At 39.2% G+C, this 25,871-nt stretch overlaps 1 protein-coding gene across 2 annotated transcripts; it reads left to right on the top strand.

Moving 5' to 3' along the window:
• Nucleotides 1-4: 4 nt before the first annotated feature.
• Nucleotides 5-23,933, top strand: RNF103 (ring finger protein 103). Of its 2 annotated transcripts, none has more exons than XM_086326607.1 (4): nucleotides 5-1,250; nucleotides 3,529-3,668; nucleotides 15,199-15,314; nucleotides 21,916-23,933. In XM_086326607.1, exons 1-4 carry the CDS (start codon nucleotides 1,025-1,027, stop codon nucleotides 23,489-23,491), a joined length of 2,058 nt encoding a protein of 685 aa, XP_086182733.1. In that variant the 5' UTR covers nucleotides 5-1,024; the 3' UTR covers nucleotides 23,492-23,933. The 2 variants fall into 2 exon arrangements, with proteins under 2 accessions (XP_086182733.1, XP_086182734.1); XM_086326608.1 differs by having other exon boundaries at nucleotides 1,128-1,250; nucleotides 3,529-3,543.
• Nucleotides 23,934-25,871: the final 1,938 nt, after the last annotated feature.

Genomic DNA, 25,871 nt, shown 5'->3' with positions numbered 1-25,871 from the left:
GGCCGCGGCCGCAGCTGATCCTCTACGCTGGAGGCGACCGTCGCTGCCTCGTGAGGTGGCAGGGGCGTCGGGGACGGCGGCCGAGACCCGCGCCGCCCATCTGAGCCGGGTGGGAGCTTCGTGACTGGGAGGCCGCCCGATAGCCGTCCCGGGGAGCCGTCTGGGGCCTATTTCTGCTTTTTTTGCCCTCCTGGACCGTCGTCTCGCGCGCCCCCATTTCCTTCTGCAGAGACTGCGACGCCCCCTCACGGGCCGGGCCGCGTCGCGGTGCCCGCCCGCCCGAAAGGCGCAGCCTGCCGGCCTGAGCGAACCTGGAGCCGCCGCCGTCGCCGTGTCCGCCACGCTTCTCGCGGAGCCTGGGCGGCCGGCGGGGCCTGGAGCCTGGGAGCCGGGCGCGGCGCTGCAGCGGCCGCTCCTCCCCGCGCTGGGCCCCGGGCCTGGCCCGGCCGAGCGCCGCGCCCTCCTGACCGCGGCCGCTGGAGCCCGGCCTTGGCCCGGCCGGCCCCAACCGCCTCCTGGGCCTGCCGTCGTCCGGCCCCGGCCTGCAGGCCGACCCCCGCTTCCTTTGTGGACCTGAATGATTTTTTTTTTCTTTTGGCCTCCCCTTTCCCTAAGATCACGGTGCTGGAAGGCCGACCCCGCCACTTCGATCAGTGCCTCCCAGCCCGGGGAAACGGCCCTCCTCTTGTTTTTCCCCTCGGGCTCTTCCCGCGCCTCCCTCCTATCCGGGTTTAATTAATTGATGGAGTTTTTTTAGTCCCCCCCACCTTTTTTTTTTCTCGCCTCTTGGCTAGAAGGCCCCGCGCGAGTCCCTGCGTCTCTGCCCCTGGTCATCTGTTCCTCACCCCCACACATACCACCCCCCACCCACCCCGGTCCACCTGCCTCCCGCCGGGGATGGCCTCGCGGTGACGGCAGCCAGGACCCCACGGCGAGCTGGTGCCCTCGCCCACGCACCCCCCGAGTCTACCCTCCTCCTCTCCGTATTCTGAGCTCTCTGAAAAGAGAGGAGACGCAGGGGAAGATGTGGCTGAAGCTTTTCTTCTTGCTCCTCTATTTTCTGGTCCTTTTCGTCCTGGCCAGGTTTTTTGAGGCCATTGTGTGGTATGAAACTGGCATCTTTGCCACCCAGCTGGTGGATCCGGTGGCGCTGAGCTTCAAGAAGCTGAAAACCATCCTGGAATGTCGGGGGCTGGGGTATTCGGGGTTGCCCGAGAAGAAGGATGTCCGGGAACTGGTGGAAAAGTCAGGCAAGTATCTGCTCCCCGAGGGTCTCCTCGTGGGCGAGCGGGGTGGTCTCCCAGGATGAGTCGATACCTCGAAAGGTTAAGTAGATTACTTCCAGAGCCGCCTAGATTTTCTTTGTCCAGTTTTTCTACCAAAAAAAAAAAAAAGGGAGTAAACCCCAGTTTTCAGAAGGGGCCTGGAATTATTTGTAGGGGTGTTGGCATGTCTTCCTAAGATTATTTTAAAATAACAGTTTCACGTGCAGCTTCTTAGCGTTGTTTACGGAGTGGTTTTCTCAAAATTTGGAAATGTCAACCAGTCACAAACTGGAAAGCATGATTTGTCAGTTGAAATTCATAAGGCTATAAGAAAAGAAGAACCCCCATAACGTTGACTATGGATCGAAGCATTTGTCACCGTAGTAATAGCAAGATACCGGAGGGAAAAACATTCCTGAAATATTTAATATCAAAGAAGCGTTTAGGCCTAGGATTTCAATTTTATTTTATTTTTTCTTCTAATTTTTTGAGATATAATTGACGTGCAGCACTGTACAAGTTTAAGGTGTGTAGCATGATGATTTGTATGTCATGAAATGGTAATCACAGTAAGTTTAGTGAACATCGGATGCCAAATTAAATGGAAAAACATTTTTTTTAAGATATACATTTGAAATAATGAGTTTAAATTTAGAGAAAGTGTACATGGCACAGTATTAGCTTTTCATACTTTAAATTTGGTGAAAATAAGGTGATTTTTTTGTGGAATGTCTACCTTGTTTGTTTTGAAAGAGTTTATTTCTATTTCTGTAATGATTTTTTTTTAATTGTATCTTGGATGAAAACTATTTTTTCCCTTCTGTACCACAAGCACTGCTGTATCAACTTAAATGGGTTGAGAAATAGAACTGAGCCAAGAGACATTTAACATGTTAACGCGTGCAGTTGCAATAACTTAGTTTTGGGGTAGAATTTGAGTGAGAAATACACATAATTTTTTTTTCACCCCTGACAAACTATATCTTTGTTTAGACACATTTCCTGGAAGGGAGAGGGTACTGTAATTTGAGAAAGGCATTTTGGGTTGCTGTAGGAAGCAGTTGAAAGTGATAGTTAACTTTTTTGTTGTTTCAGGTATATCTGTCAGCTGTGTGTTTTTTATTTATAAGAGTTTTTTTCCTATTTAGTATCTTACAGCCATGCAATATGATAGACAAGAATACTAACTTCAGAGGACTTTAGCACCCACATGTTTGTTGGTTACAGTTAGGATCATTACTGGGACAGAAGAGTAAACATTCTCTGTAAAAGTGACCATTTTTTCTTTAAATTTGCATAAAATTGTGCCTCTTGTTTATTGACTGGTTTTTGATTACTTTTATTTCTCCCATGGCTGAGGTGTAGTGTAGAGGGAATAGAGTAAGGTAAAAGATCTCTAATAAATAAACTCTCTAGGTTTAGAAATAAAAAGTGCCTTAACTGCCCAAGCCAAATCATTTTTCATGATAAAGTGATTTGATAACACATTTTTTTTCTTTTGATTTTGATTTTATTTAGCATTGCCTTCCTTTGAGCCTAAAAATGCTTGTAACTTTGAGCATACAAAAAGTGCACTTAATATTTAAAGAATACACACAGCCCACAAAAATATGGCTCAGATCCCATGTTTTATAGCACATCCCACAATTTATAAAGCAGTTTAACTTTATAGTTTAAGGATTTGCTGTGAATGGTTTTGCTGCTATCATCATGATACGGTGCTTGTTTTGCCTTGTGAACAGTTGACAAAAGTTAATTTGATGGCAGTGTTTTTCTTTACTTATTATTTCATGATACAAACTATAAATTTGCACTGTAAGTGTGTATGAATATGAAATTTGTTCTTATAGATAATCTTTTGTATCTGACCTTCAAGTCACATAAGCCTTGTTGCTATTTCATGCAGGTGATGACAGTCAGTTTCAGAAGTATATAAATCATGCTATTTTAAAATTTAAATAGTGTATTTACATAAAATACCTGGACACAAACTAAATAATACTGTGATGGCTTTGGGGACTGATATAAATTCAGTAATTTCCTAATGAATTATGTGATAACTCCAAGTCTGTTTTGTTCATTTTTGCCTGACACATAAAAGGTTCTTACATAATTAATGTGAATGTGTGAATATTAAACAGACATATTCATGTTCTACTCTTCTGTAGAATGCAACGCAAGTACAATGACATCATATAAAATAGAATTAATTATTGAAACATGAGATTTTTGAAATCTTATTAATGTTTTTTCTTTTCTTCAGGTGACCTGATGGAAGGTGAGCTTTATTCTGCACTCAAAGAAGAAGAAGCATCTGAATCTGTTTCTAGTACCAATTTCAGTGGTGAAATGCACTTCTATGAGCTTGTAGAAGACACAAAAGATGGCATCTGGCTGGTTCAGGTATTAGAAACAGTGATAGAAGTGAAATAATTGTTACCAAAATAGTAGTCACCAGCTGGTGACCCTTCTGTGTACTTGTGTCATCTTTCTTAGACATAATCAGTTCTCATGGGGAGGCTTCAGTGTTCGCTTAAAGAGGTTTTGCAGACCAAGGAAAGCGAACATTAATTAAAGAGTGGGGAAAGGGAAGTGGTGGGGAAAGAAAGTTGGACTGTTTAGAATCAGGAGAGGCAAATCCATTTTTGTTGTCAGAGCTTCATTAAGAAACACATGTATTCCTTTTATTTAGTGATTTGTGCTTTTTCTCCCAGTTTTTATTCAGTGATCCAAATCATTTTTGTTTTTAAAGAAAAAACCCTAAAGTAAAAGTAAAGGAGTCCTTTTGTTAGGGAAGTAACCAGCTGTGTGCCTAATAGAAGAAGCAGTGTTGTGGGAAATGGTAGGGGGCTTACTACTTTGCTCATGAAATTGATGAGATTATAATTTTAGACCTTGGCTCTTATGCTGTCAAAACTGTGAGATTTAGTTAGCAATTAGAATTTTAGAGCTATGAAGGGCCTCAAAAAAAATCATCTTTAATGCTTCTGAAAGTGTGGTTTATGGTAAATGAGTGGACACGCATTATCATTTGGGTATTTTTATGTAAGGTAGAAAAATCAGTATTACATTGAACATGTAATTTCATAACATTGCTGAGAGAAAGTCTGCTGCTGCTGCTGCTGCTGAGTCTCTTCAGTCATGTCCGAGTCTGTGCAACCCCATAGACGGCAGCCCACCAGGCTCCCCCATCCCTGGGATTCTCCAGGCAAGAACACTGGAGTGGGTTGCCATTTCCTTCTCCAATGCATGAAAGTGAAAGTGAAGTCGCTCAGTCGTGTCCGACTCTTCTGGACTCCGTGGACTACAGCCTACCAGGCTCCCCCGTCCATGGGATTTTCCAGGCAAGAGTACTGGAGTGGTGTGCCATTGCCTTCTCCGAAAGAAAGTCTAAAGTTATTAAAAGTAACTTCACTTAAAGTAACATCTTAAATAAATTAGCAACATTAATTCAGCTAAAATTATAATTATTGAACCAGGATCAAATCCCAGGTCCCCTGATTTCTTGTCCAGTGTTATTGCCATTTCACATTGGGGTTGGCAAAGTTTGGTTCAGGGCATAGGAAACAAAATAGCTGTTGCTTCATATTTCTTTCTTGAGAACAATGACTGCAAAATAAGGTAGAAAAAGCTGGGAGTTGAGGGACCTTAGCAGCGAATCTGATCCTGTCACTGATTTGCAATATGATTGTGAACAGATTTTCTGTTGCACGTGGCCTCAAATAAATACATTTACACCTGAAGAAGATAGAATAGTAGTTCCTTAGCCTAACTGTTGACGTTTGGAAATTCTTTAGCTAATTGCATTGGATATCACATGACCTTTCCTTTACTGCAATCTTCCTATAGTATTTGACCATTTATCCTCCTGTTAATCTATTAATAATTTGACATTTTTAAAATTCAGCAAGCAGAAAAACTGGGAGGAGCATATGGGTACTATCTATACATTATCCATCAAATTCTAGTCTATTTCTGTGTTATTAGTATTGAAAAAATAAACTGTAGCGTCTTTAAAGCCTTAATTTATAAATAGTTATTCTGTTTCTTTCCCCAGATATTTAGTTCTGATAGTCTGATTGAGGAAGACTTGTGGGTTTGGTTTTGGTATTTTCAATTCATTACTGAGATTGAACTGAACAGCCAGTCCCACTGCCCTATGTGTTACGTTTGTCCATGTTTGTCATTGAACAGTCCCATGGAGATGAGTGATAAAGAGGCTGAACACCTTCCAAAATTGGAAAACCCATGGCAAAAGTCTGGAAATCCTTTTGGTGTATAGAGTGTTGCCTATAGACAACAAGCACATTCTGCTTCACTAATTCACAATATAGTCTTAGCTTCTAAATGATCTATTATTTTTTGATATCATATTAAAGATAAGCATGGATTAAACTCCCTTGATACATTACAAAATTCATCCAGTTTATTCATCAGTTAATTGTGCACAAGGCCAGAGATACATGAGAACATACACCAGCCTAACTCCTTGCTCTCTGAAGCAACTCACATTCTATTTGGGAGAGGGAGGCACTAACTAAATAAATATTTAATATAACATCAGTTAATGGTAAGTGCTAAGACAAATAAGCAGAGTAAGGAGACAAGAGAGTGGCTAAGAATTCTCTAATAAGGTGACATTTAAATGAAGTGAAGAACAAGTAATGAATGGTAGTGAATGTTAATGTTATACATTCTTATCACTAAGTTATTTTTCCCTGAGAATGTTTTTTTAAACTTCATAAGTGTTAATAGTTAATGGTGCAGTAGGACACAGTTTTTCTAGTGACCTTCAAGATTTGCACTGATCACCACTGTCTGGCTTGTGTTCCCCGGGTCCAGTGGCTTGCATCTGTCAAATGGCTGCTTGGGTTGAAAGAACAGTCTCTGGCAGGACAACTGAGAAGACTGAGATAGAAACCTCGGTTACAGTGTCCTCAGCACTGAACTTACCAGCTAAGCTCATCGGCACAGACACTTTGGCTCTTAAAAGAAAGCTGTGTTGTTGTTTTTAATTGAAAATACCTTCTCAAAATAGAAGAGAAATATTCTCTCAATTGCTTGTCATTCTTTCAGTTCAGGTTATATTTCTTTGATCTTTTGTGAAGGACAGCATTCAGGGTTTCAGTTGTTAACTATTTGAATTATCAATCTTTTCTGTTTGTTTTGAAAGAAATCAACTCATTTCAGTTTGCTCTGTCATCGCTGCTGTTGCTGTTTTAATCTGTGAGGGTGTATAGAACCCAACCAATTCAGTGTTCTTCATATTGCATTTGTTTTAGGTAGCTTGTGTAAGAAATATTTAAGGATATCAAAATTCTTTTTATTTTTCCTCCCAGGTTTCTAATATCATTTTCTTAATCAGATGAATTATACTCTCCTTCTGTGTTTATTGAAGAAAAATGTAATTAGGTAGCATATAATTGATAATTAGCACTTTATATTTCATATGTTATTGAAGGGATGTTTCGGTATACTGATTTAAGGGGGAAAGTCACTTTAATAAATGGATATTGTTGTTGTTTAGTTGCCACATTATGTCTAACTCTGCGAACCCATGGACTGTATGTAGTCCTCCAGGCTCTTTTGTCTGTGGGATTTCCCAGGCAAGAATACGGGTTGTTGTTGTTCAGACAACAGAATACTGTTGCTAAGTCATGTCCAGCTCTTTGTGATTCCATGAATCCCTGTCCTTCACTATCTCCACTGTGATATAATAGTGGATAGAATACTGGAGTGGGTTGCCATTTTCCTCTCCAGGGGATCTTCCTGACCTAGGCATCAAACCCGCATCTCCTGCATTACAGGCAGATTCTTTACTGCTGAGCCACTGGGGAAGCCCTGTGTAAATGGGTGTATGACTTAGCTATTCCATTACTTAGTTCATTCTTTTTCTGGAATGAATTGGTAATCTAGATTGACTGATTACCTTTTTCGGTGACACTGCATGTGGATGACACTACAAAAGAAAAAGTTAGTTTCTGTAATTTAATTAACTCATTCTATATCCATTATGAGGAAGGAAATAGCAGCCCACTCCAGTATTCTTGCCTGGAAAATCCCATGGACAGAGGAGCCTGGTGGGCTATAGTCCATGGAGTCGCAAAGAGTGGAATACAGTTGAGTGACTAAGTACACACTACAATTTCTGTCTTCTCAGTAACTCATGAGTTTATTTTCTGAATCATATATGTTGACGATCTTCATATCTTTCTGTTAATTGTTTTAAGATGTATTAGCACTCATGACGGAGAAGGCAATGGCACCCCACTCCAGTACTTTTGGCTGGAAAATCCCATGGACAGAGGAGCCTGGTGGGCTGCAGTCCGTGGGGTCGCTGAGGGTTGGACATGACTGAGTGACTTCACTTTCACTTCTCACTTTCATGCATTGGAGAAGGAAATGGCAACCCACTTCAGTATTCTTGCCTGGAGAATCCCTGGTGGGCTGCCGTCTATGGGGTCGCACAGAGTCGGACACAACTAAAGCGACTTAGCAGCAACAGCAGCGCTCATGAATTAGCCTTACATTAGAATATTAGCATGCTTCTTTTTTTTTTTAATATTTATTTATTTTACAGCATGCAGGATCTTTAGTTGTGGCATGCAAACTCTTAGTTGCTGCATGTGGGATCAAACCTTGGCCCCCTGCATTGGGAGCACAGAGTCTTAGCCACTGGACCATCATAGAAGTCCCTATATTTCTTTTCATGTGAAACTTTTCCATAGTTCTATATTCTCTGTAATAAGAGGTAGGAAGAACTAATTGTAGTTTCTAAGGCAGCAGTACATATGGGACATATTTACCAATAATAGACTATGTAATCTATGAAAGAACCAAGTCATCTTTTTTCAGTCAGCTCTTTCTAAGTTTTCTTGCTCTGTTCCTAACCTAACCTTGTATCTTTCATTAGTTATTTATTTCCAGTTGTGTAGATTCTTTGATGCTACTGCCAACCAATCTTTTTAGCATCACAAATAGAAGTTTCTTTTCTTTCAAAAGATTCTTGCTCAGAGAGGCAGATGGAATAGTACATCTGAAATTAAGAAGTTAGCATACATTATGGGTTTTATGGATTTATCCTGTTCTTAACATTACTATTTCTGTATTTTGACTTTTGTTCAAAGAAGTTCAAAGACGGACCGTGCTATCTATTCTCTACTGGCTCTGTCACATCATAAGGAATTTAACATCACCGTAGTTGAGGTAGCAATGAAAAGCATATGCTTTAAAGTAAAGCTTTAGGTCAATATTTATTGAAGTTATTATGTTAATATAGTTCCTGATTGGCTGAAAAGAGTTACCAGCTGTTTTAAAATTTTATTTTTTTACTCCTAGATAGTAGTTTTGTTCAAGGAAATTCTAACTTATTTATTGCTCTCGTTACACAATGTAAAGGTGAAATACTTGGTAAGTCTTCCTTTATTTTGTATTAGTGAAAAGCTTTTATTTGTGTTTACTCATGATGAAAGCTAGTGAGGCTACCAAAGAATTAAATGCTGTTGAGTTTTGGTTTTATCAGTTAATCATCTTCACTTAATGATCTTATACAATTTGCATATATATATTTAGATTGTCTATGATTTTTTTAAAGTAGAAAACTCCTTGTTATAATGCAATATTGAGAGATGCAGAAAATACCATAGTTCTACACTCCTTTTATATAGAGTTATTTAATTTAGCCTCCATGTTGTATAAGAATTGACAGTATTAAAAGGTATACAACAAATGTTCTGATTAGTAATAAAACCCACCTCTGAAAAATAGGCAAAAATGTGTAGGTTTTTTCTTATACAAATGTAATACATGTGGAAGGGACCCAGCAATAACCTGAGACCCGGTTTCTCTTGGGAAGCTTAACTGAACTGTAGAAGTTTGACATCAGAAAATATGGGAATTTAGTGTTTCACATTGTCCAACTGAGTTCCTTCCAGTGTGTGCTGAACCCAGCGTCATGAAAGGCAATTGTTAACATCTCTTCCCAACTCCACATTTAGAAATATCACTTTAGTAACTTGAAATCAGCTGTGTGGGAGGACGTCTGTAAATGATAGAAATCAGGACTTCCATTTTCTTCTAGAGAGCTCATAGTTAAACATTTACCAGCCAACCACTGGTTTCATCCATTCATCCAACCATCGTACAAATATTTATTGAAATATAATGTGTGCCAGCTGAACCTTGTGAGGAGGGCAAAGAAGATGAGTAACCTACAGTCTATGCCATAAAACAGCTTACTGTTTGATTTACTAAAATGTGTGGGCCAATAAAAAAATGTTAGCATAGATCATCTTTCCCAGCTAGTAAGTTAGGTGGTCTGTAATGGTGCTTCCATCTTGAGAGATCCTAAAGAACTATTAGACAATGAAGTGGAGTCCAGGAAAATTAGTACTAGGAAAAATTTAGTAGTTTTTCTCCTGGAAAAAAGTGTATTTTTAAATACACTAAATTGGAAGTCTTCATGTGTAACTGGACTGAAGAACATTGATGTGCAATAGCATAACCAGGTACTAGTTATACTAATGTTTGTCAGAAAACATCCCAGGTGACATGTTGCTGGGGAAGGGATTTTCATTCTAACAGAAGTCAGCTTGGAGCCTTTAGATAACCTATATAATCTGAAGTAAAATAATGAGTTCAGTTGCTCAGTCATGTCTGACTCTTTGCGACCCCATGAACTGCAAAATGCCAGGCCACCCTGTACATCACCAACTCCCGGAGTCCACCCAAACTCATGTCCATTGAGTCGGTGATGCCATCCAACTATCTCATCATCTGTTGCCCTCTTCTCTTCCTGCCCTCAGTCTTTTCCAGATCAGGGTCTGTTCTAATGAGTTGGCTCTTCGCATCAGGTGGCCAGAGTATTGGAGCTTCAGCTTCAGCATCAGTCCCTCCATTGAATATTCAGGACTGATTCCCTTTAGGATGGACTGGTTGGGTCTCCTTGCAGTCCAAGGGACTCTCAAGAGTCTTCTCTGGCACCACACTTTGAAAGTATCAATTCTGTGGCGCTCAGTTTTCTTTATGGTCCAACTGTCACATCCATACATGACTACTGGAAAAACCATAACTATGACTATACCTATAGAGTCAAATAAAATGTTTGTTTTTTTTTCTCAAAGCCTAAGGGATTTTTCATTTTTATGTGGTTCTGTTAGGAATTATTAAACTCTTAAAAGCAGATATTAGAATCAGTTCAGTTCAGTTCAGTTCAGTCGCTCAGTCGTGTCCAACTCTTTGCGACACCATGAATCACAGCACGCCAGGCCTCCCTGTCCATCACCAACTCCCAGAGTTCACTCAGACTCACGTCCATCGAGTCAGTGATGCCATCCAGCCATCTTATCCTCTGTCGTCCCCTTCTCCTGCCCCCAACCCCTCCCAGCATCAGGGTCTTTTCCAATGAGTCAACTCTTCACATGAGGTGGCCAAAGTACTGGAGTTTCAGCTTTAGCATCATTCCTTCCAAAGAAATCCCAGGGCTGATCTCCTTCAGAATGGACTTGTTGGATCTCCTTGCAGTCCAAGGGACTCTCAAGAGTCTTCTCCAACACCACAGTTCAAAAGCATCAATTCTTCGGCGCTCAGATTTCTTCACAGTCCAACTCTCACATCCATACATGACCACAAGAAAAACCATAGCCTTGACTAGACAGACCTTTGTTGGCAAAGTAATGTCTCTGCTTTTGAATATGCTATCTAGGTTGGACATAACTTTCCTTCCAAGGAGTAAGTGTCTTTTAATTTAATGGCTGCAGTCACCATCTGCAGTGATTTTGGAGCCCAAAAAAATAAAGTCTGACACTGTTTCCACTGTTTCCCCATCTATTTGCTATGAAGTGGTGGGACCGGATGCCATGATCTTAGTTTTCTGAATATTGAGCTTTGAGCCAACTTTTTCACTCTCCACTTTCACTTTCATCAAGAGGCTTTTTAGTTCCTTTTCACTTTCTGCCATAAGGGTGGTGTCATCTGCATATCTGAGGTTATTGATATTTCTCTTGGCAATCTTGATTCCAGCTTGTGTTTCTTCCAGTCCAGCGTTTTTCATGATGTACTCTGCATATAAGTTAAATAAGCAGGGTGACAATATACAGCCTTGACGTACTCCTTTTCCTATTTGGAACCAGTCTGTTGTTCCATGTCCAGTTCTAACTGTTGCTTCCTGACCTGCATACAGATTTCTCAAGAGGCAGGTCAGGTGGTCTGGTATTCCCATCTCTTTCAGAATTTTCCACAGTCTATTGTGATCCACACAGTCAAAGGCTTTGGCATAGTCAATAAAGCAGAAATAGATGTTTTTCTGGAACTCTCTTGCTTTTTCCATGATCCAGCGGATGTTGGCAATTTGATCTCTGATTCCTCTGCCTTTTTTAAAACCAGCTTGAACATCAGGAAGTTCATGGTTCATGTATTGCTGAAGCCTGGCTTGGGGAATTTTGAGCATTACTTTACTAGCATGTGAGATGAGTGCAATTTTGCGGTAGTTTGAGCATTCTTTGGCATTGCCTTTCTTTGGGATTGGAATGAAAACTGATCTTTGCCAGTCCTGTGGCCACTGCTGAGTTTTCCAAATTTGCTGGCATATTGAGTGCAGCACTTTCACAGCATCATCTTTCAGGATTTGAAATAGCTCAACTGGAATTCCATCACCTCCACAAGCTTTGTTCATAGTGATGCTTTCTAAGGCCCACTTTACTTCACATTCCAGGATGTCTGGCTCTAGGTGAGTGATCACACCATCGTGATTATCTGGGTCGTGAAGCTCTTTTTTGTACAGTTCTTCTGTGTATTCTTGCCACCTCTTCTTAATATCTTCTGCTTCTGTTAGGTCCATACCATTTCTGTCCTTTATCGAGCCCATCTTTGCATGAAATGTTCCCTTGGTATCTCTAACTTTCTTGAAGAGAATAGCTTGCATAAATACGGCCCTGGGGTTAAACACTGCCACGTACCTGCTTCAGGGATGTTCCCATTTCTCTTCACACTCTTTTGTTGCCTATGCTATAACCAGGGATGCTTATCAGTTATAGTGACCTAAATTGATTAACCCCTTGATACATTGTCATTGTAAATACAGACCTGAAGTGTTTGGGTTATTTGCAGCCTTGCTCAGGAAATAAGAGTGAAAGGGGAGTTACTAAAAACAGCAACAGGGACTATGGCAATATGATTTTACAGTTTTTTTTTTAAACCTGAGTAATCTGAAAAAGAAGTCAAGATTTCTTTGATTACTTAATGGATAAAAGAGCTACCATTTTGACTCTTCAGTGGTAGGAAAAGAAGTGAAGAGAAGAGAAGAACCTGTCTTCTTGGATCTCCCTTATTCTTCAGATAAAATTTATAAAGTACTTTTAGACAATAGAAAACTGTGGAGGCTAGGAACTTATTGGGTAATGTGCCTGTGTGAACCTCCTCAGAAAGCACTTTTACCTACTAAGACCATGTCCTCTCATTGTCCTCCTGGCTACCTCAACCGTCTGAGCATTTTGATAATACATGTCTCCCTCCATGAGGCCTTTTATTTTCACTTAAGAGTACTATCAGAGCCATTAGTTCCGTGCCTTAAGTTGTGTATTTGTGTAGGTATTTATTAAGCATCAAAGTTACATTACATATGTTACATACCTATGTGTGTCTCTCTGGGTATGAGAATGATAGTATCAGTCATATACAGCAAGGGTTATTGGACAGTAATCTGTTGGCACATAACGTGAACTTTTTTATTATTTATTTATTTTTGGCTGCACTGGGTCTTGATTTCTGTGAGTGGGCTTTGTCTAGTTGCAGGGACAGGGGCTGGGCCGGTTTTCTGGTGTGCAGGCTTCTCTTGTTGTGAAGCATGGGCTCTAGGGCTTCAGTTGCAGTGCACTGGGTTTAGTTGTTCCTCAGCATGTGGAATCTTCCCAGACCAGGGATCAAACCCCTGTCCTTTGCGTTGGCAGGCAGATTCTTAACCACTTAGCCACCAGAGAAGTTCTAAAGTGAACTTTAAGTCACTCTTCACCATCATGCAGGTTCTCTCCTCCTGGTGCCCTTGAAATTTGTTCCCAGGGGAGAGCCCAGACATGAGGTATTTGTACCGTCTCTTGCCTCACCCAGCACTCATTGCATATACTCACTCCCCTGGGATTTCACTTGCTGGAGGCTTTGTGAACATGGAAATGGCCCGCCCTTCTAGATAGCTTAGTGGCCCCCAGAGTATTGTCCTATAATGTTGAATTAAATAGTATCGGTACTGTAACATTCATGAAAAGTAACTTGGCCTATATACCCGGGGCTTAAAATACATCAAACATATGGATTCATGGAGACATAGGACATTTTTGGCTTTCCTTTATAAGTTCTCATTTAGTCATTTCTGGTTTTAATTTTTGTTTTTAATATATAATTTTTGTTTGTTTTTCTGATATCTCTATTGAAATTCCCTTAAAGTAGGAAGACAGAGAATAAAGGGAAAAGGTATTAACAATTAGAAAGGCTGAGAAAGAAGTCATTACATATTTTGAAGGTTAACCTATAGTTTTCTCTTTTAAAAATCTTTTTCTTCTTCCAATCCTAATTGTGTTTGAAAGCTATTTGCAAATTTGAAGTTAGAAGTTCAAGAATGTAGAATTTATTAATGGTAATTTTTTTTAATATGTTAGTATCTTTGTGATTGTTAAGAAAAATCCCATAGAAGTAGTAGTATTGATTCAGTCAGTTCAGTTCAGTCACTCAGTCGTGTCCAACTCTTTGCGACCTCATGAACCACAGCATGCCAGGCCTCCCTGTCCATCAACAACTCCTGGAGTCCACCCAAACCCATGTCCACAGAGTTGGTGATGCCATCCAACCATCTCATCCTCGGTTGTCCGCTTCTCCTCCTGCCCTCAATCCTTCCCAGCATCAGGGACTTTTCAAATGAGTCAGCTCTTTGCATCAGGTAGCCAAAGTATTGGAGTTTGTGCTTCAACATCAGTCCTTCCAGTGAACACCCAGGACTGATCTCCTTTAGGATGGACTGGTTGGATCTCCTTGCAGTCCAAGGGACTCTCAAGAGTCTTCTCCAACACCACAGTTCAAAAGCATCAATTCTTCGGTGCTCAGCCTTCTTTATAGTCCAACTCTCATATCCATACATGACCACTGGGAAGACCATAGCCTTGACTAGATGGACCTTTGTGGGCAAAGTAATATCTCTGCTTTTTAATATGCTGTCTAGGTTGATCATAGCTTTCCTTCCAAGGAGTGTCTTTTAATTTCATGGCTGCAATCACCATCTGCAGTGATTTTGGAGCCCAGAAAAATAAAGTCAGCCACTGTTTCCCCATCTGTTTGCCATGAAATAATGGGACCGGATGCCATGATCTTCATTTTCTGAATGTTGAGCTTTAAGCCAACTTTTTCACTCTCCTCTTTCACTTTCATCAAGAGGGTCCTTAGTTCTTCTTCACTTTCTGCCATAAGGGTAGTGTTATCTGCATTCAGTCAAGCATAGTTTAATAGAAAACATGTGTTTGACTCTTGGTTCCATAATTATACTTTAGAAAAAAAGTGAAATTTGAACTTGTTGAACCCACACATGGTCATTTTTAGTAAGCTCATTTGGGTTATTTAAATTTTTCAGAGCAGAGAAATGACTCCAAGGTCCATTTTCTTCACAAGTTAATTCTAGAGAATAGGCTACATGGAGGAGAATATGGCTTACTTTTTAATTTGGTTTTGACCCCCTATGTATAACTGCCACAGAGTATGAGAATTCCCACAATGTTTTAGATCTTTTCCAGTAGAACAGTTGCTTTTTCTTACAAGAAGTACAGTGATAATATGATCATCCACTTAACAAGACCTAGGGATAGAATATGTTTTTCAGAAAAAGTAAATAGATGTATATGGTTGGTTTGATGCCATTTTAGGTGATTAAAGTTTCTGTTTTCCTTCTTGGGAATAGGTCATCGCAAATGACAGAAGTCCTTTGGTGGGTAAAATCCACTGGGAGAAAATGGTGAAAAAGGTGTCGAGATTTGGAATACGTACAGGCACATTTAACTGCTCCAGTGACCCCAGGTAAGTTGATGGCAATTCTTAGAATTTGAGTTCTGACCAGAAGTTTTCAATGTAATAAAGACAGTGGTATTAGAAGCCTGTTTAAACTGAAAATTAATTAGCATGCTTAGCACAGTGTTAGTTACACGGGTGCTTGATTAGTAGTTTTTGGTAACTGGCAGTTTCTTTCTTTCAGATCTCTTTTTATCTGGTTCTTCAGTGCTGTTTCTAACAGGGTGACTCTTTAGAGTATGTCTTTGGTATTTTTTGTTTCAATTTTATTTCCCAAAGAGACTTCAGTACATTTATGGTTTTAGGTGACACCTTTGTGCCGATCTAAATCTTCCTTAATTCGAACTCCTAGTTTGCATTTTGACAGTCGTTTCCATCTGCCTACAAGTAACCCAGATGGAATATATTCCCTAAATCTAGTGTTCAAATTCATATTGATCTTTTTCTTTAGTAAATCGTGTCCTTTCTGCCTTTTTCTGTCCTTTAATATTTCTTTTTTTCATTTTCTCAGACAAGAATCTTTGCAAGCACTTTTGTTTCTTTTTGTCATCATCTCCAGTATTTAGTCGTCACATTATTTTACTATCCCATTGTTCTTCAAAATGCGTTTTATTTGAATTTCTAGTGCCTCCAAGTTACAACTTGAATTAATTTGTTTATTTAATTATCCATTCAATAAATATTTAATGAAGGATTAGCATGTACAGCATGTTCTGTTTAGTGCTGAGGACAGGGCGTAGCATATGTACATAGAAACCCCCATGTTAGGTAGTTTCTAATGTAGGTAGACATGCCTGACATATATTGTCCCTTTTATGTGGTCATAGTGGGAGACCCATTGGCTGAAGAAAACCTGCCTCCACTACTGCTTCACCTCAGATTCTCCCACCCTTCTCCTTCAGGCACATGTTTGCTTTGATTTTCCTCACTGTCCTTGTTCTGCTCACTTGTAACATAGGCTGAGACCTGTGGGAGGAGGACCCCTTAAAAGTTGAGGATAAGAAGGGACGTTGTTGTGTCTCCTCACTCACATGTAATCTCATTTACCCACAAAGCTCCCCTTTTCACCTTTACCACAGAATCTTGATTGTGTTGTGATGCCTTTGGTGTAAATGTCCACGATAGCCTGAGTGTTCATGTTCTTATGAAAAGGAAATCATTCTTATTTCTATCTTTTGTTTACCAAAGACAATTGCACTTGGTCTTATTCCATCATTCCCAAATAGAGTATAGGTGAAAGATCTTCCCGCAACCCCACTGGTGATTGCAATACCAGAATGAATGATAGTTCTAATATATTGATTTTTTTTTTAGATAATGCCAAAAATCAGTACTTAACATAGCTAACTTATTGAAAAGTATTCAGAATTTATTTTTTTAAAAGTCAATAAACTAAATAATACATTTAAATACTATAACTTTTAAGTACATTAGAAAATATCAAGTAAAAATAAATATACAAAAATATAAAGTTTAAACACATTTCAGTCTAATATAAATTCTTAGATAACATTAATAGAAAACTCAAAATGAAACTAAGCAGAGTATAAAGTGAAAATAATCTATTAAGCATGAAAACCTGAAGGAAATAGTATATTGACTTTTAATATAATCTTGTAAAGGAAAATGCGTCAGAAGTGTCATGCTGCTGCTGCTGCTGCTAAGTCGCTTCAGTTGTGTCTGACTCCATGCAACCCCATAGACGGCAGGCCACCAGGCTCCTCCGTCCCTGGGATTCTCCAGGCAGTAACTGGAGTGGGTTTCCATTTCCTTCTCCAATGCCTGAAAGTGAAGTCGCTCAGTCATGTCTGACTCTTAGCGACCGCATGGACCGTAGCCTACCAGGTTCCTCCGTCCCTGGGATTCTCCAGGCAAGAATACTGAAGTGGGTTGCCATATCCTTCTCCACAGAAGTGTCATAATTGAGTCCAAATTTAGTACAAATTTTTCTAGCTTTTCTTTTGAAAAGCCCTATTTGATTTTATACCAGCTAAGGAATGGTAAAGAGAAACATATAAGCTACCTTTAAGTTTCCTCTGAATCCCTCATCTTGATCTTCAGATAATCCCCCCTCTTACTTATGATGGAGGGCTACAGTCCATAGGGTTGCAAAGAGTCAGACATGACTGACTATCTGTCCATGGGATTCTCCAGGCCAGAGCGCTGGAGTGGGTAGCCGTGCCCTCCTCCTGGGGATCTTCCTGACCGAACCCTCGGTCTTGTGGCTCCTGCATTGCAGGCAGATTCTTTACCACTGAGCCACCGAGGAAGCCCATTTATGATGGAAAAGACCCTTTTTGAGCAACTCTTTCTTTTTTGCTGACTGCAGCTATCATTTTTTGTTATTAAAGAGACATTTTTACATCATTTTCTCTAGTCTTGTCACAAAGATAAAGATCTTGATGCAGAGTTATTTATATCTATTTCAATATTGTCATGTTCATTTCCATTTATTTGGAAACTCTGTTCTTGCCATAGATGGTATGCTTAGTCAGGGTCATTTTTTTCTTTCTTTTTTTTTTTGAGGATTATAGAGATACAGAAGAGCAAAATAGGGAGATAATAGAAAAGTGTTCAGAATGTCAGTGCAAGGTGTAACTGGGCAGGGAATAGTGTTATTCAGCAAGCATTTTAATATGTTGAATAGTTTCATCATCCTGATCTTAGATTTTTAAAATCAGCAAAACTGGTGAGTATCCCCTACTGCCTGTGTTGCTTTCTTTGACTATAGTTCTTTCTCTCGGGCGGCCTCAGGCACAGCCTCCTCTGACATGCTGGGCCCACTGTAGAGTGGTACTTTCCTGACCTGATTGGCTCCCCTTAAGAACATTCAGAACCACCACTCTGTGCAGCATCTGACTCTGTCCATGCCAGCAGTTTTCATTTCTTTCCCACACAGCCATCTTACCTGGCCTCAATTCCTCTCATTCCCCAACCTAGTGGTCTGTCTCAGGGAGCTTTTCCCTGCCAGGTCTATTCTTTACTCTTTTATTCCCCCATCTTTGGAGAAAGTAGAAAGTGAGGTGGGACATTTATCTTTAAGAGGTTGGAGAGGCAGGGCAGGGATAGTAGAGAGTGGATGGAGGGCCCTGGAATTACAGGAGTTGAGTGATAAATGGGCCAGGAGGGCTTATGATGAAACAGTCATGGGTGGGGACCCATGGAATAAGCAGGGAAGGGAAAGGAAGGAGGAGACTGGTGAGTGGGACAGGAAGGCCAGGGAAGACAGTGACCTTGTCTGAAGAAACAACAGCTTATAAACAATACCAAAAGTTCTTTTTATTTTTTTTCAGTGTTCCTTTTTTAAATATAATGTGCCATACCAGAATGGCACACTAAATACCAAAACTTAGTAGCTATTTTTTTTTTATCCTTTTTAGTCTTCAAATTGTCTAAGAGATCTCAAAAAGTTTAAGAATGGGAGGATATTTTTATGATGTTGTCGCCTTAAAAAGTTGTTTTGAATTAGCAGTAAGAAGTTTTTATATGGATATATGGCAATATAACCTTATTAAAAAATAATATGAATATTAGTCTTATTTTCTGTTTAACAGTTGGGTTTTAAGATTGATATGATATACTTTGTGTGTTGGATTTCAAGTCTAGAAAACATGATTTAATCTGAAAGATACGTGATGACAAACAAAATCTTATTGTCCTAGGTACTCTTAAATTCTTCTGCAGTGATAAACCTTAAAACTATCAATGTCACTTATCTCTGAGCTGAAAAGAAAGTACATAGTGCATTTGTTTTCTTCCATGAAGAAGTAAATGAACTAAGACTTTGCCTGTTTTATAGGGTAAAATTTTCTGTCAGAAAGACTGTAATTTAACAAATTTAGAAAGACTGTAATTTAACAAATCAGAAAAGCCAAATATTCTCTAAGGTGGTTATAGAAAGATGAAAAGAATGACCAAGAGTAGAAATGTGTCATCTCAAGTATCCCATACAATTAAAAACGTAAAGCAAGTTAGATAATTAAGATGTAAATAAGACAACTATCTATATGGAGTTCACTTGTGGTTTTGGTAGGGGTGGAGGAAAAACTAGCATTCATGTCAGTGAATTATTATTTTTCATTGAACAAAGACACAGAGTAGAAGGTATTTTATTCTGTAGGAGTATATAATTTTCAAGCCATTTCAATTAAAGCTGTATTGATATTAATGGTATCTGTGTTATTAAGGAAGTAAATCTAAACAACAAGGTGAGTTATGGTCTCTAATCCTGAGTCACCCAGATAGTTTCCCAGAGTCATTACTAATCTTGTCTTTGTGACATAACATGTTGTCTTCACTTACCTTAAATTGTATCATGAAATCCTGAGGTAAAATTGATATTGTCATTATAAAACCATGTGCCATGTATATCAAGACTTCTTTCTCTCTTAATCTGATCATATAAATGTGTAATATGCTTATGTAATTTAGTTAAATGTAGGCAGTGGCAACCCACTCCAGTACTCTTGCCTGGAAAATCCCATGGATGGAGGAGCCTGGTAGGCTGCAGTCCATGGGGTCGCTAAGAGTCAGACACAACTGAGCGACTTCACTTTCACTTTTCACTTTGATGCATTGGAGAAGGAAATGGCATCCCACTCCAGTGTTCTGCCTGGAGAATCCCAGGGATGGGGGGAGCCTGGTGGGCTGCCGTCTATGGGGTTGCACAGAGTCGGACATGACTGAAGCAACTTAGCAGTAGCAGCAGCAGCAATCTATGCTTATTACTAAGTAAAGCATAATATTTATGATTTTCACCTTAGTATTCTGAATAGCACAATAAAAAAGTAAATACTTTTTACCATTCATTTACAAATCTGTAGTGAACAAAATGTATCCACCTAGTAGATTTTGTTTTTTCCAACTTTACTGAGGTAAATTCATATGTCATAAAACTCCACATGGTAGGTTTTTAGGAAAGACTGTTTTGAAAAAAGAAGGAAACTGTTTCCTTATTATTAAATTATTAAAACTGATTATCTCTCCACTGTAATACAGCAGCTGTTTTCATTTTCTGGTATCTCCTTTCATTCATCTTTTAGTTTTTTTTTTTTTTTTTTAGAAAGAGAGGTTTGTCACAAATATTATAGCAAGACCATGTCCATTTCCAAGAGGATTAGAGTCCTGACCCCATTGGATAAAGCTAAACAAATGATTTAATTTTAAATTCTTCTATATTTACTGTCACAAAATGGGAGTCATCCTTGGACTGAATCTCTTTTTTTTTTCAGCAATTTTATATTTATAGAAGAGTGATAAAGATAGTATAGAGTTGCCATATATAATCTTTCACCAAGTTTAGTTAGTATTTACATAACCATGGTATAATGGTCTAAAGAAATTAACACTGGTACAATACCATTAACTACATTACAGATTTTATTCCAGTTTCACCAGTTTTCCAATAATATCCTTTTTTCCTGAATCTCTTCTTAATCTGAAAACTTACTATCTTTGTTTCCTCTGTGTTAAATACTCCTCTTCATGGTCTCCATTAAAGAGATGAACAAGTATAAAAAACATAGGACTTGCTCTTTACTTGTTGAGCTTTTGTGCAGATTTCTCTGTGATAGTGTTTGTGTGCATCAGGCATGTGGTGGGTGCTTGGGTTAATAAATGTGTAGAGCGTGGCTCCTACCCTCAGAAACTTGCATTCAAGTCAGGGACTCAGCATACAAGATAATCCATTTCCTTCTCTCTTCTTTGCCCACTTGAATCTAACCATTCTTCAAGACCTAGTTCAGTTCCCAAACCTTTTATGAAATCTTCACCAACTCAAACTCCCAATAAAAGTCCCTTTTTTTGAACTTCATTTACATTATTTAGTGGTAGGATATATACAGTTTTATTCTTTTGTCTCCTTAATAGGATTTAAAATTCTTTGTGAACAGGAATCATTTTCCTATTATATTTTGGATCCTACCAACACATAATGTATTGTTGTTGGTTAGTCTCTAAGTCATATCTGACTCTTTGCGGCTCCACGGACTGCCGCACTCCAGGCTTCCCTGTCCTTCACTCTCTCCTGCAGTTTGCTCAAACTCATATCCATTGATTCGGTGATGCCATCCAGCCATCCCATTCTCTGTTGCACCCTTCTCCTTCTCCCCTCAATCTTTCCCAACATTAGGGTCTTTTCCAATGAGTCGGCTCCTCACATCAGGTGGCCAAAGTATTGGGGCTTCAGCTTCAGCATCAGTCTTTCCAATGAAAATTCAGGGTTGATTTCCTTTAGGATTGACTGGTTTGATCTCCTTGTCCAAGTGACTCTCAAGAGTCTGCTCCAACAATGCATTAGGTGCTGGATGTATGTGTCAGTTCCCTTGACTCTAAGGCTTTTTAAGCTCTAAGGTTTTTGTTTGAAAAAAAAAAAAAAAAAAGAGAAAGGGAGAAACAGAGATAAAAACAAAAAGATGATAAAAAGCTTTGCTTTTCCTCTTATACAGCTGGTACTGCTTTTGATTGTTTACGGGTTATTTGTTTTGGGGGAGAGGGTATCTTTCAAGGGCTATGGAAATTATCAGGGAAAGACAAACTGTACAACAGGGAAGATAAGCAAGCTAGCTCATCTAGCAGCCTTGCTGTGTACTTACAGTTCCCTCTCTTACAGATACTGCAGGAGAAGAGGCTGGGTTCGATCCACACTCATTATGTCTGTTCCACAAACGAGTACTTCCAAAGGGAAAGTCATGCTTAAAGAGTACAGTGGGCGCAAGATAGAAGTAGAGCACATTTTTAAGTGGATAACTGCTCACGCAGCTTCTCGGATCAAAACCATTTATAATGCTGAACGCTTGAAAGAAGAATGGAATAAAAGTGATCAGTATTGGGTAAAAATATACCTATTTGCAAACCTGGACCAACCGCCAGCTTTCTTCTCTGCACTAAGCATAAAGTTTACTGGAAGAGTTGAGTTTATTTTTGTAAATGTGGAAAAGTGGGACAACAAGAGTTATATGACAGATATCGGTGTCTATAACATGCCGTCATACATACTTAGAACTCCTGAAGGAATTTACAGATACGGAAACCACACAGGCGAGTATATATCTCTTCAGGCCATGGATTCATTTTTGCGCTCCTTACAACCTGAAGTAAATGATTTGTTCGTTTTGAGCTTGGTTCTTGTTAACCTTATGGCTTGGATGGACTTATTTATCACACAAGGAGCTACCATCAAGCGATTTGTGGTTCTCATAAGCACTTTAGGGACGTATAATTCTCTTTTAATTATCTCCTGGCTACCTGTGTTGGGCTTTTTACAGCTCCCTTACTTAGATAGCTTTTATGAATATAGCTTAAAATTGTTGAGATATTCCAATACCACCACACTGGCTTCATGGGTAAGGGCAGACTGGATGTTTTATTCCTCACACCCAGCCTTGTTTCTTAGTACATACCTTGGACATGGTTTACTAATCGATTACTTTGAGAAGAAGAGACGGCGCAACATCAACAATGATGAAGTCAATGCCAATAACTTAGAATGGTTATCAAGTCTATGGGACTGGTACACCAGCTACCTCTTCCACCCGATTGCTTCTTTCCAGAACTTTCCTGTAGAATCTGATTGGGACGAAGACCCTGACTTGTTCTTGGAGCGATTAGCTTTCCCTGATCTTTGGCTTCACCCCCTGATACCGACTGATTATATAAAAAACTTACCAATGTGGCGATTTAAATGTCTCGGAGTCCAGTCTGAAGAGGAAATGTCAGAGGGTTCTCAAGATATTGAGAATGACTCAGACAGTGAGAGCACAGACACTTTGAGCAGTGAGAAGGAAGTATTTGAAGATAAACTGAGCATCATTCACAGTTCTCCAGGAAGAGCAAGTCACTGTGATGCTGAGGCTTGTTCCTGTGCCAATAAATATTGTCAGACCAGCCCTTATGAAAGGAAGGGGCGGTCCTATGGATCATATAGCGCTAATGAAGATATGGAACCTGATTGGTTAACTTGGCCTGCTGATATGCTGCACTGTACTGAATGTGTTGTATGCCTAGAGAATTTTGAAAATGGATGTTTGCTAATGGGGTTGCCTTGTGGTCATGTGTTCCATCAGAATTGCATTGTGATGTGGTTAGCTGGGGGCCGACACTGTTGCCCTGTCTGCCGGTGGCCTTCTTATAAAAAAAAGCAGCCATATGCACAACACCAGCCCTTGTCAAATGACTTCCCATCTTAACCATGTGCAATTTGTCCTTTATAAGCTTTGCGTATCTTACAGCCTGCCTTTTTAATGTTAGTCACAATGTTTTTGTGGTTTGACGTTTAGTTTAATGTTAGTGCAGTGACAGGAAATACACATTATGCTAATGTTGATGACAATTATTTGGTTGCCTTGTGTGTCAATTTGAATGCATACTTAATTGTAAAAATTTTTATTTACAACATTGGAAATTCAGAAGTTAATGTTCTTTTGTAAGCACAAAGAAAGTATGATAGAAATTTATCCTCGCAAGACTTTACAAGGTAGGATCAAATTCTAATGGAATTGAGGCAGTTTCTTATCCTAAATGTTTCCTTCCTTTTTACAATTTCTGTCCAGTACCTCTTGGTTAAATAATGTATGCTCTGAGACATGAAATTAAAACAGACCTATGAAATAAATTATTTTAAAACCAGAAGATTACAGCTTTTCTGATGTTAAATTGTTTTTGATAAGGTGGCTGAGTGCTCTAAGTGTTTTGCTTGTTTGCTAATTTCACAGTTGAGTCACATATGGTTCTTGGATTAATGTGGTGGAGGTGGGTGGTGGAGGAGACAGATTATGTTGCTGACACTGGCCAGAGGTGGTTTAGTCCTCCTTGGTTAGCTTTGATGGGAAGAAATTTCATGGTGGGTGTTTTTAAAAGTATTAAATCATTTATGAGTATATTCAAGTAAACAAAATCAGTTATAGCATACTAGCCACACATAGATTACTTGATATATTTTTCCTGACTTTTTATTTTGAAAAATTTTTTTAACTATAGAGAAATTGGAAATATAGTACAGTGAACATTCACTTGTCTCATTCACCCAGTGTTTACATCTTGTTACATTTTCTTTATCTCCTCTATGTCTATAATCTTTTTTTTCTTTTCTTTTTTTCCCCTGATTCCTTTGAGAATAAATTTCAGTCATGATGATGCTTCTATACTGTTAAATGTATCATCATGTGTCTCCTAAGGACATTTTTTACACATCCACCACACCATCATCACACCCAGAAAATGTAATGTTGATTTAACAGTATCTAATACACAATTCATACTCCCCAGTTGCTCCCAAAATATTCTGTATCTTTATATGTTTCTGTTTGTTTTCATTGGGAACTCAGACAGGGTTTATGCATTGGGTTTAGTCTCTTTTCTTTTATTCGTTTCTCTAGAGCAGTCACCCTGCCCTACCCACTGCCCTCTCCCCACCCCCCACACACACTTTTTAAGTCTTTTCTGACATTTTTGCAGAGTACAGGCTAGTTGTCTTAAAGTGTTCCACATTTCTGGATTTGTCTTGAGTGTTTCTTCGTAATTAGATGAAAGAACTTTGCCTGGGTGGTCTCTATTTCTCATTTGTATAACATCGGGAGCGCATGATGTCAGTTCATTCCATTGTTGGTGATGCTGAATTTGCTCAGGTAATATCTGCTTTATCTTTGCAATGTAAGGTATTTTCCACTTGATAATTAAGAAGGAATCTGTGAGGCCGTGTGAGTATCCTGTTCTTCAGCAACCTTTAACCTAATGGTTTTAACATCTGTTGATGATTGTTGGCCTGAATCTGTTACTAAATAAGAGTTGTGACGTGGAGATTTTTAAATTCTGTCCTTCATTCTGCATTTAGTAGTGGCATTTTTTGTGTGTGTAGAGGAGCTTTCCATTTTTTCATCTCATACTTTGAAATGTCACTGTAGATCAAGATTCTTTTTATATTCAGTGTGTTAAAATTCATTATTCTTTTTGATGCACAAATCATTCCAAATTTGGTAAGCGGGAGCCCCTCTAAGCTCGTTCTTATGTCCTGTTGACATCCCTTTCGATCTTGAAACACTTTGTTGCTTTTGGACACAAGATATTCCAGACTCACTTTGTATTTTCCCTGGCCCAACCCTGTAATATGCCATTTCTTCAAAGCACCCAAATTTCATGGACTTTTTAATATCCTTTACCTTCTGTCCCTCAAAATGGTAAGAAAATTAAATTTTCTCTTTCTGAATTGCTGCTGGGTCGTTAGCAGAAACATTTTTTTCCTTCATGGTGCACTGAGCCTCATTTTCATACAGGAATGGGAGTAGTAAGAAATAGCAGTTACTAACTTTGTATTAATATTTGGAAGCTTTTTAAAATTTTTAAATAAGAATATAAGCACTGCTCCTTATGCTCTTATTTTCCTTTTGGAAAAGAAAATAATATTACTGTTAATGTTTCCTAGAGTTGTGCCATTGGTCCAGTGTTCTTTTCTCTCTGGTGTTTTCAGCAGATGTCCCAAATCACCATGTTCAGGCGAAGACCCCTCCCCAGATCTTCAGTTTCATGTATAGCTCTCTGCTGAACAGCTCCTTCTGAGTGCTCTTAAGTAAT

This window comes from Bos grunniens, chromosome 11, assembly GCF_055505025.1.
Source record: "Bos grunniens cultivar Pamir isolate PY7600 chromosome 11, Bosgru_T2T1.0, whole genome shotgun sequence".
Taxonomy (NCBI): domain Eukaryota; kingdom Metazoa; phylum Chordata; class Mammalia; order Artiodactyla; family Bovidae; genus Bos; species Bos grunniens.
This window is presented reverse-complemented; position numbering and strand designations above follow the sequence as displayed.

Bases quoted from the DNA above. Each gene is read 5' to 3' on its own strand.
- RNF103 (XM_086326607.1), top strand. From the start codon at position 1,025: ATGTGGCTGAAGCTTTTCTTCTTGCTCCTCTATTTTCTGGTCCTTTTC. The intron at 3,669-15,198 runs GTATTAGAAACA...TCTTGGGAATAG, and splicing joins ATGGCATCTGGCTGGTTCAG to GTCATCGCAAATGACAGAAG. The intron at 15,315-21,915 runs GTAAGTTGATGG...CCTCTCTTACAG, and splicing joins AACTGCTCCAGTGACCCCAG to ATACTGCAGGAGAAGAGGCT.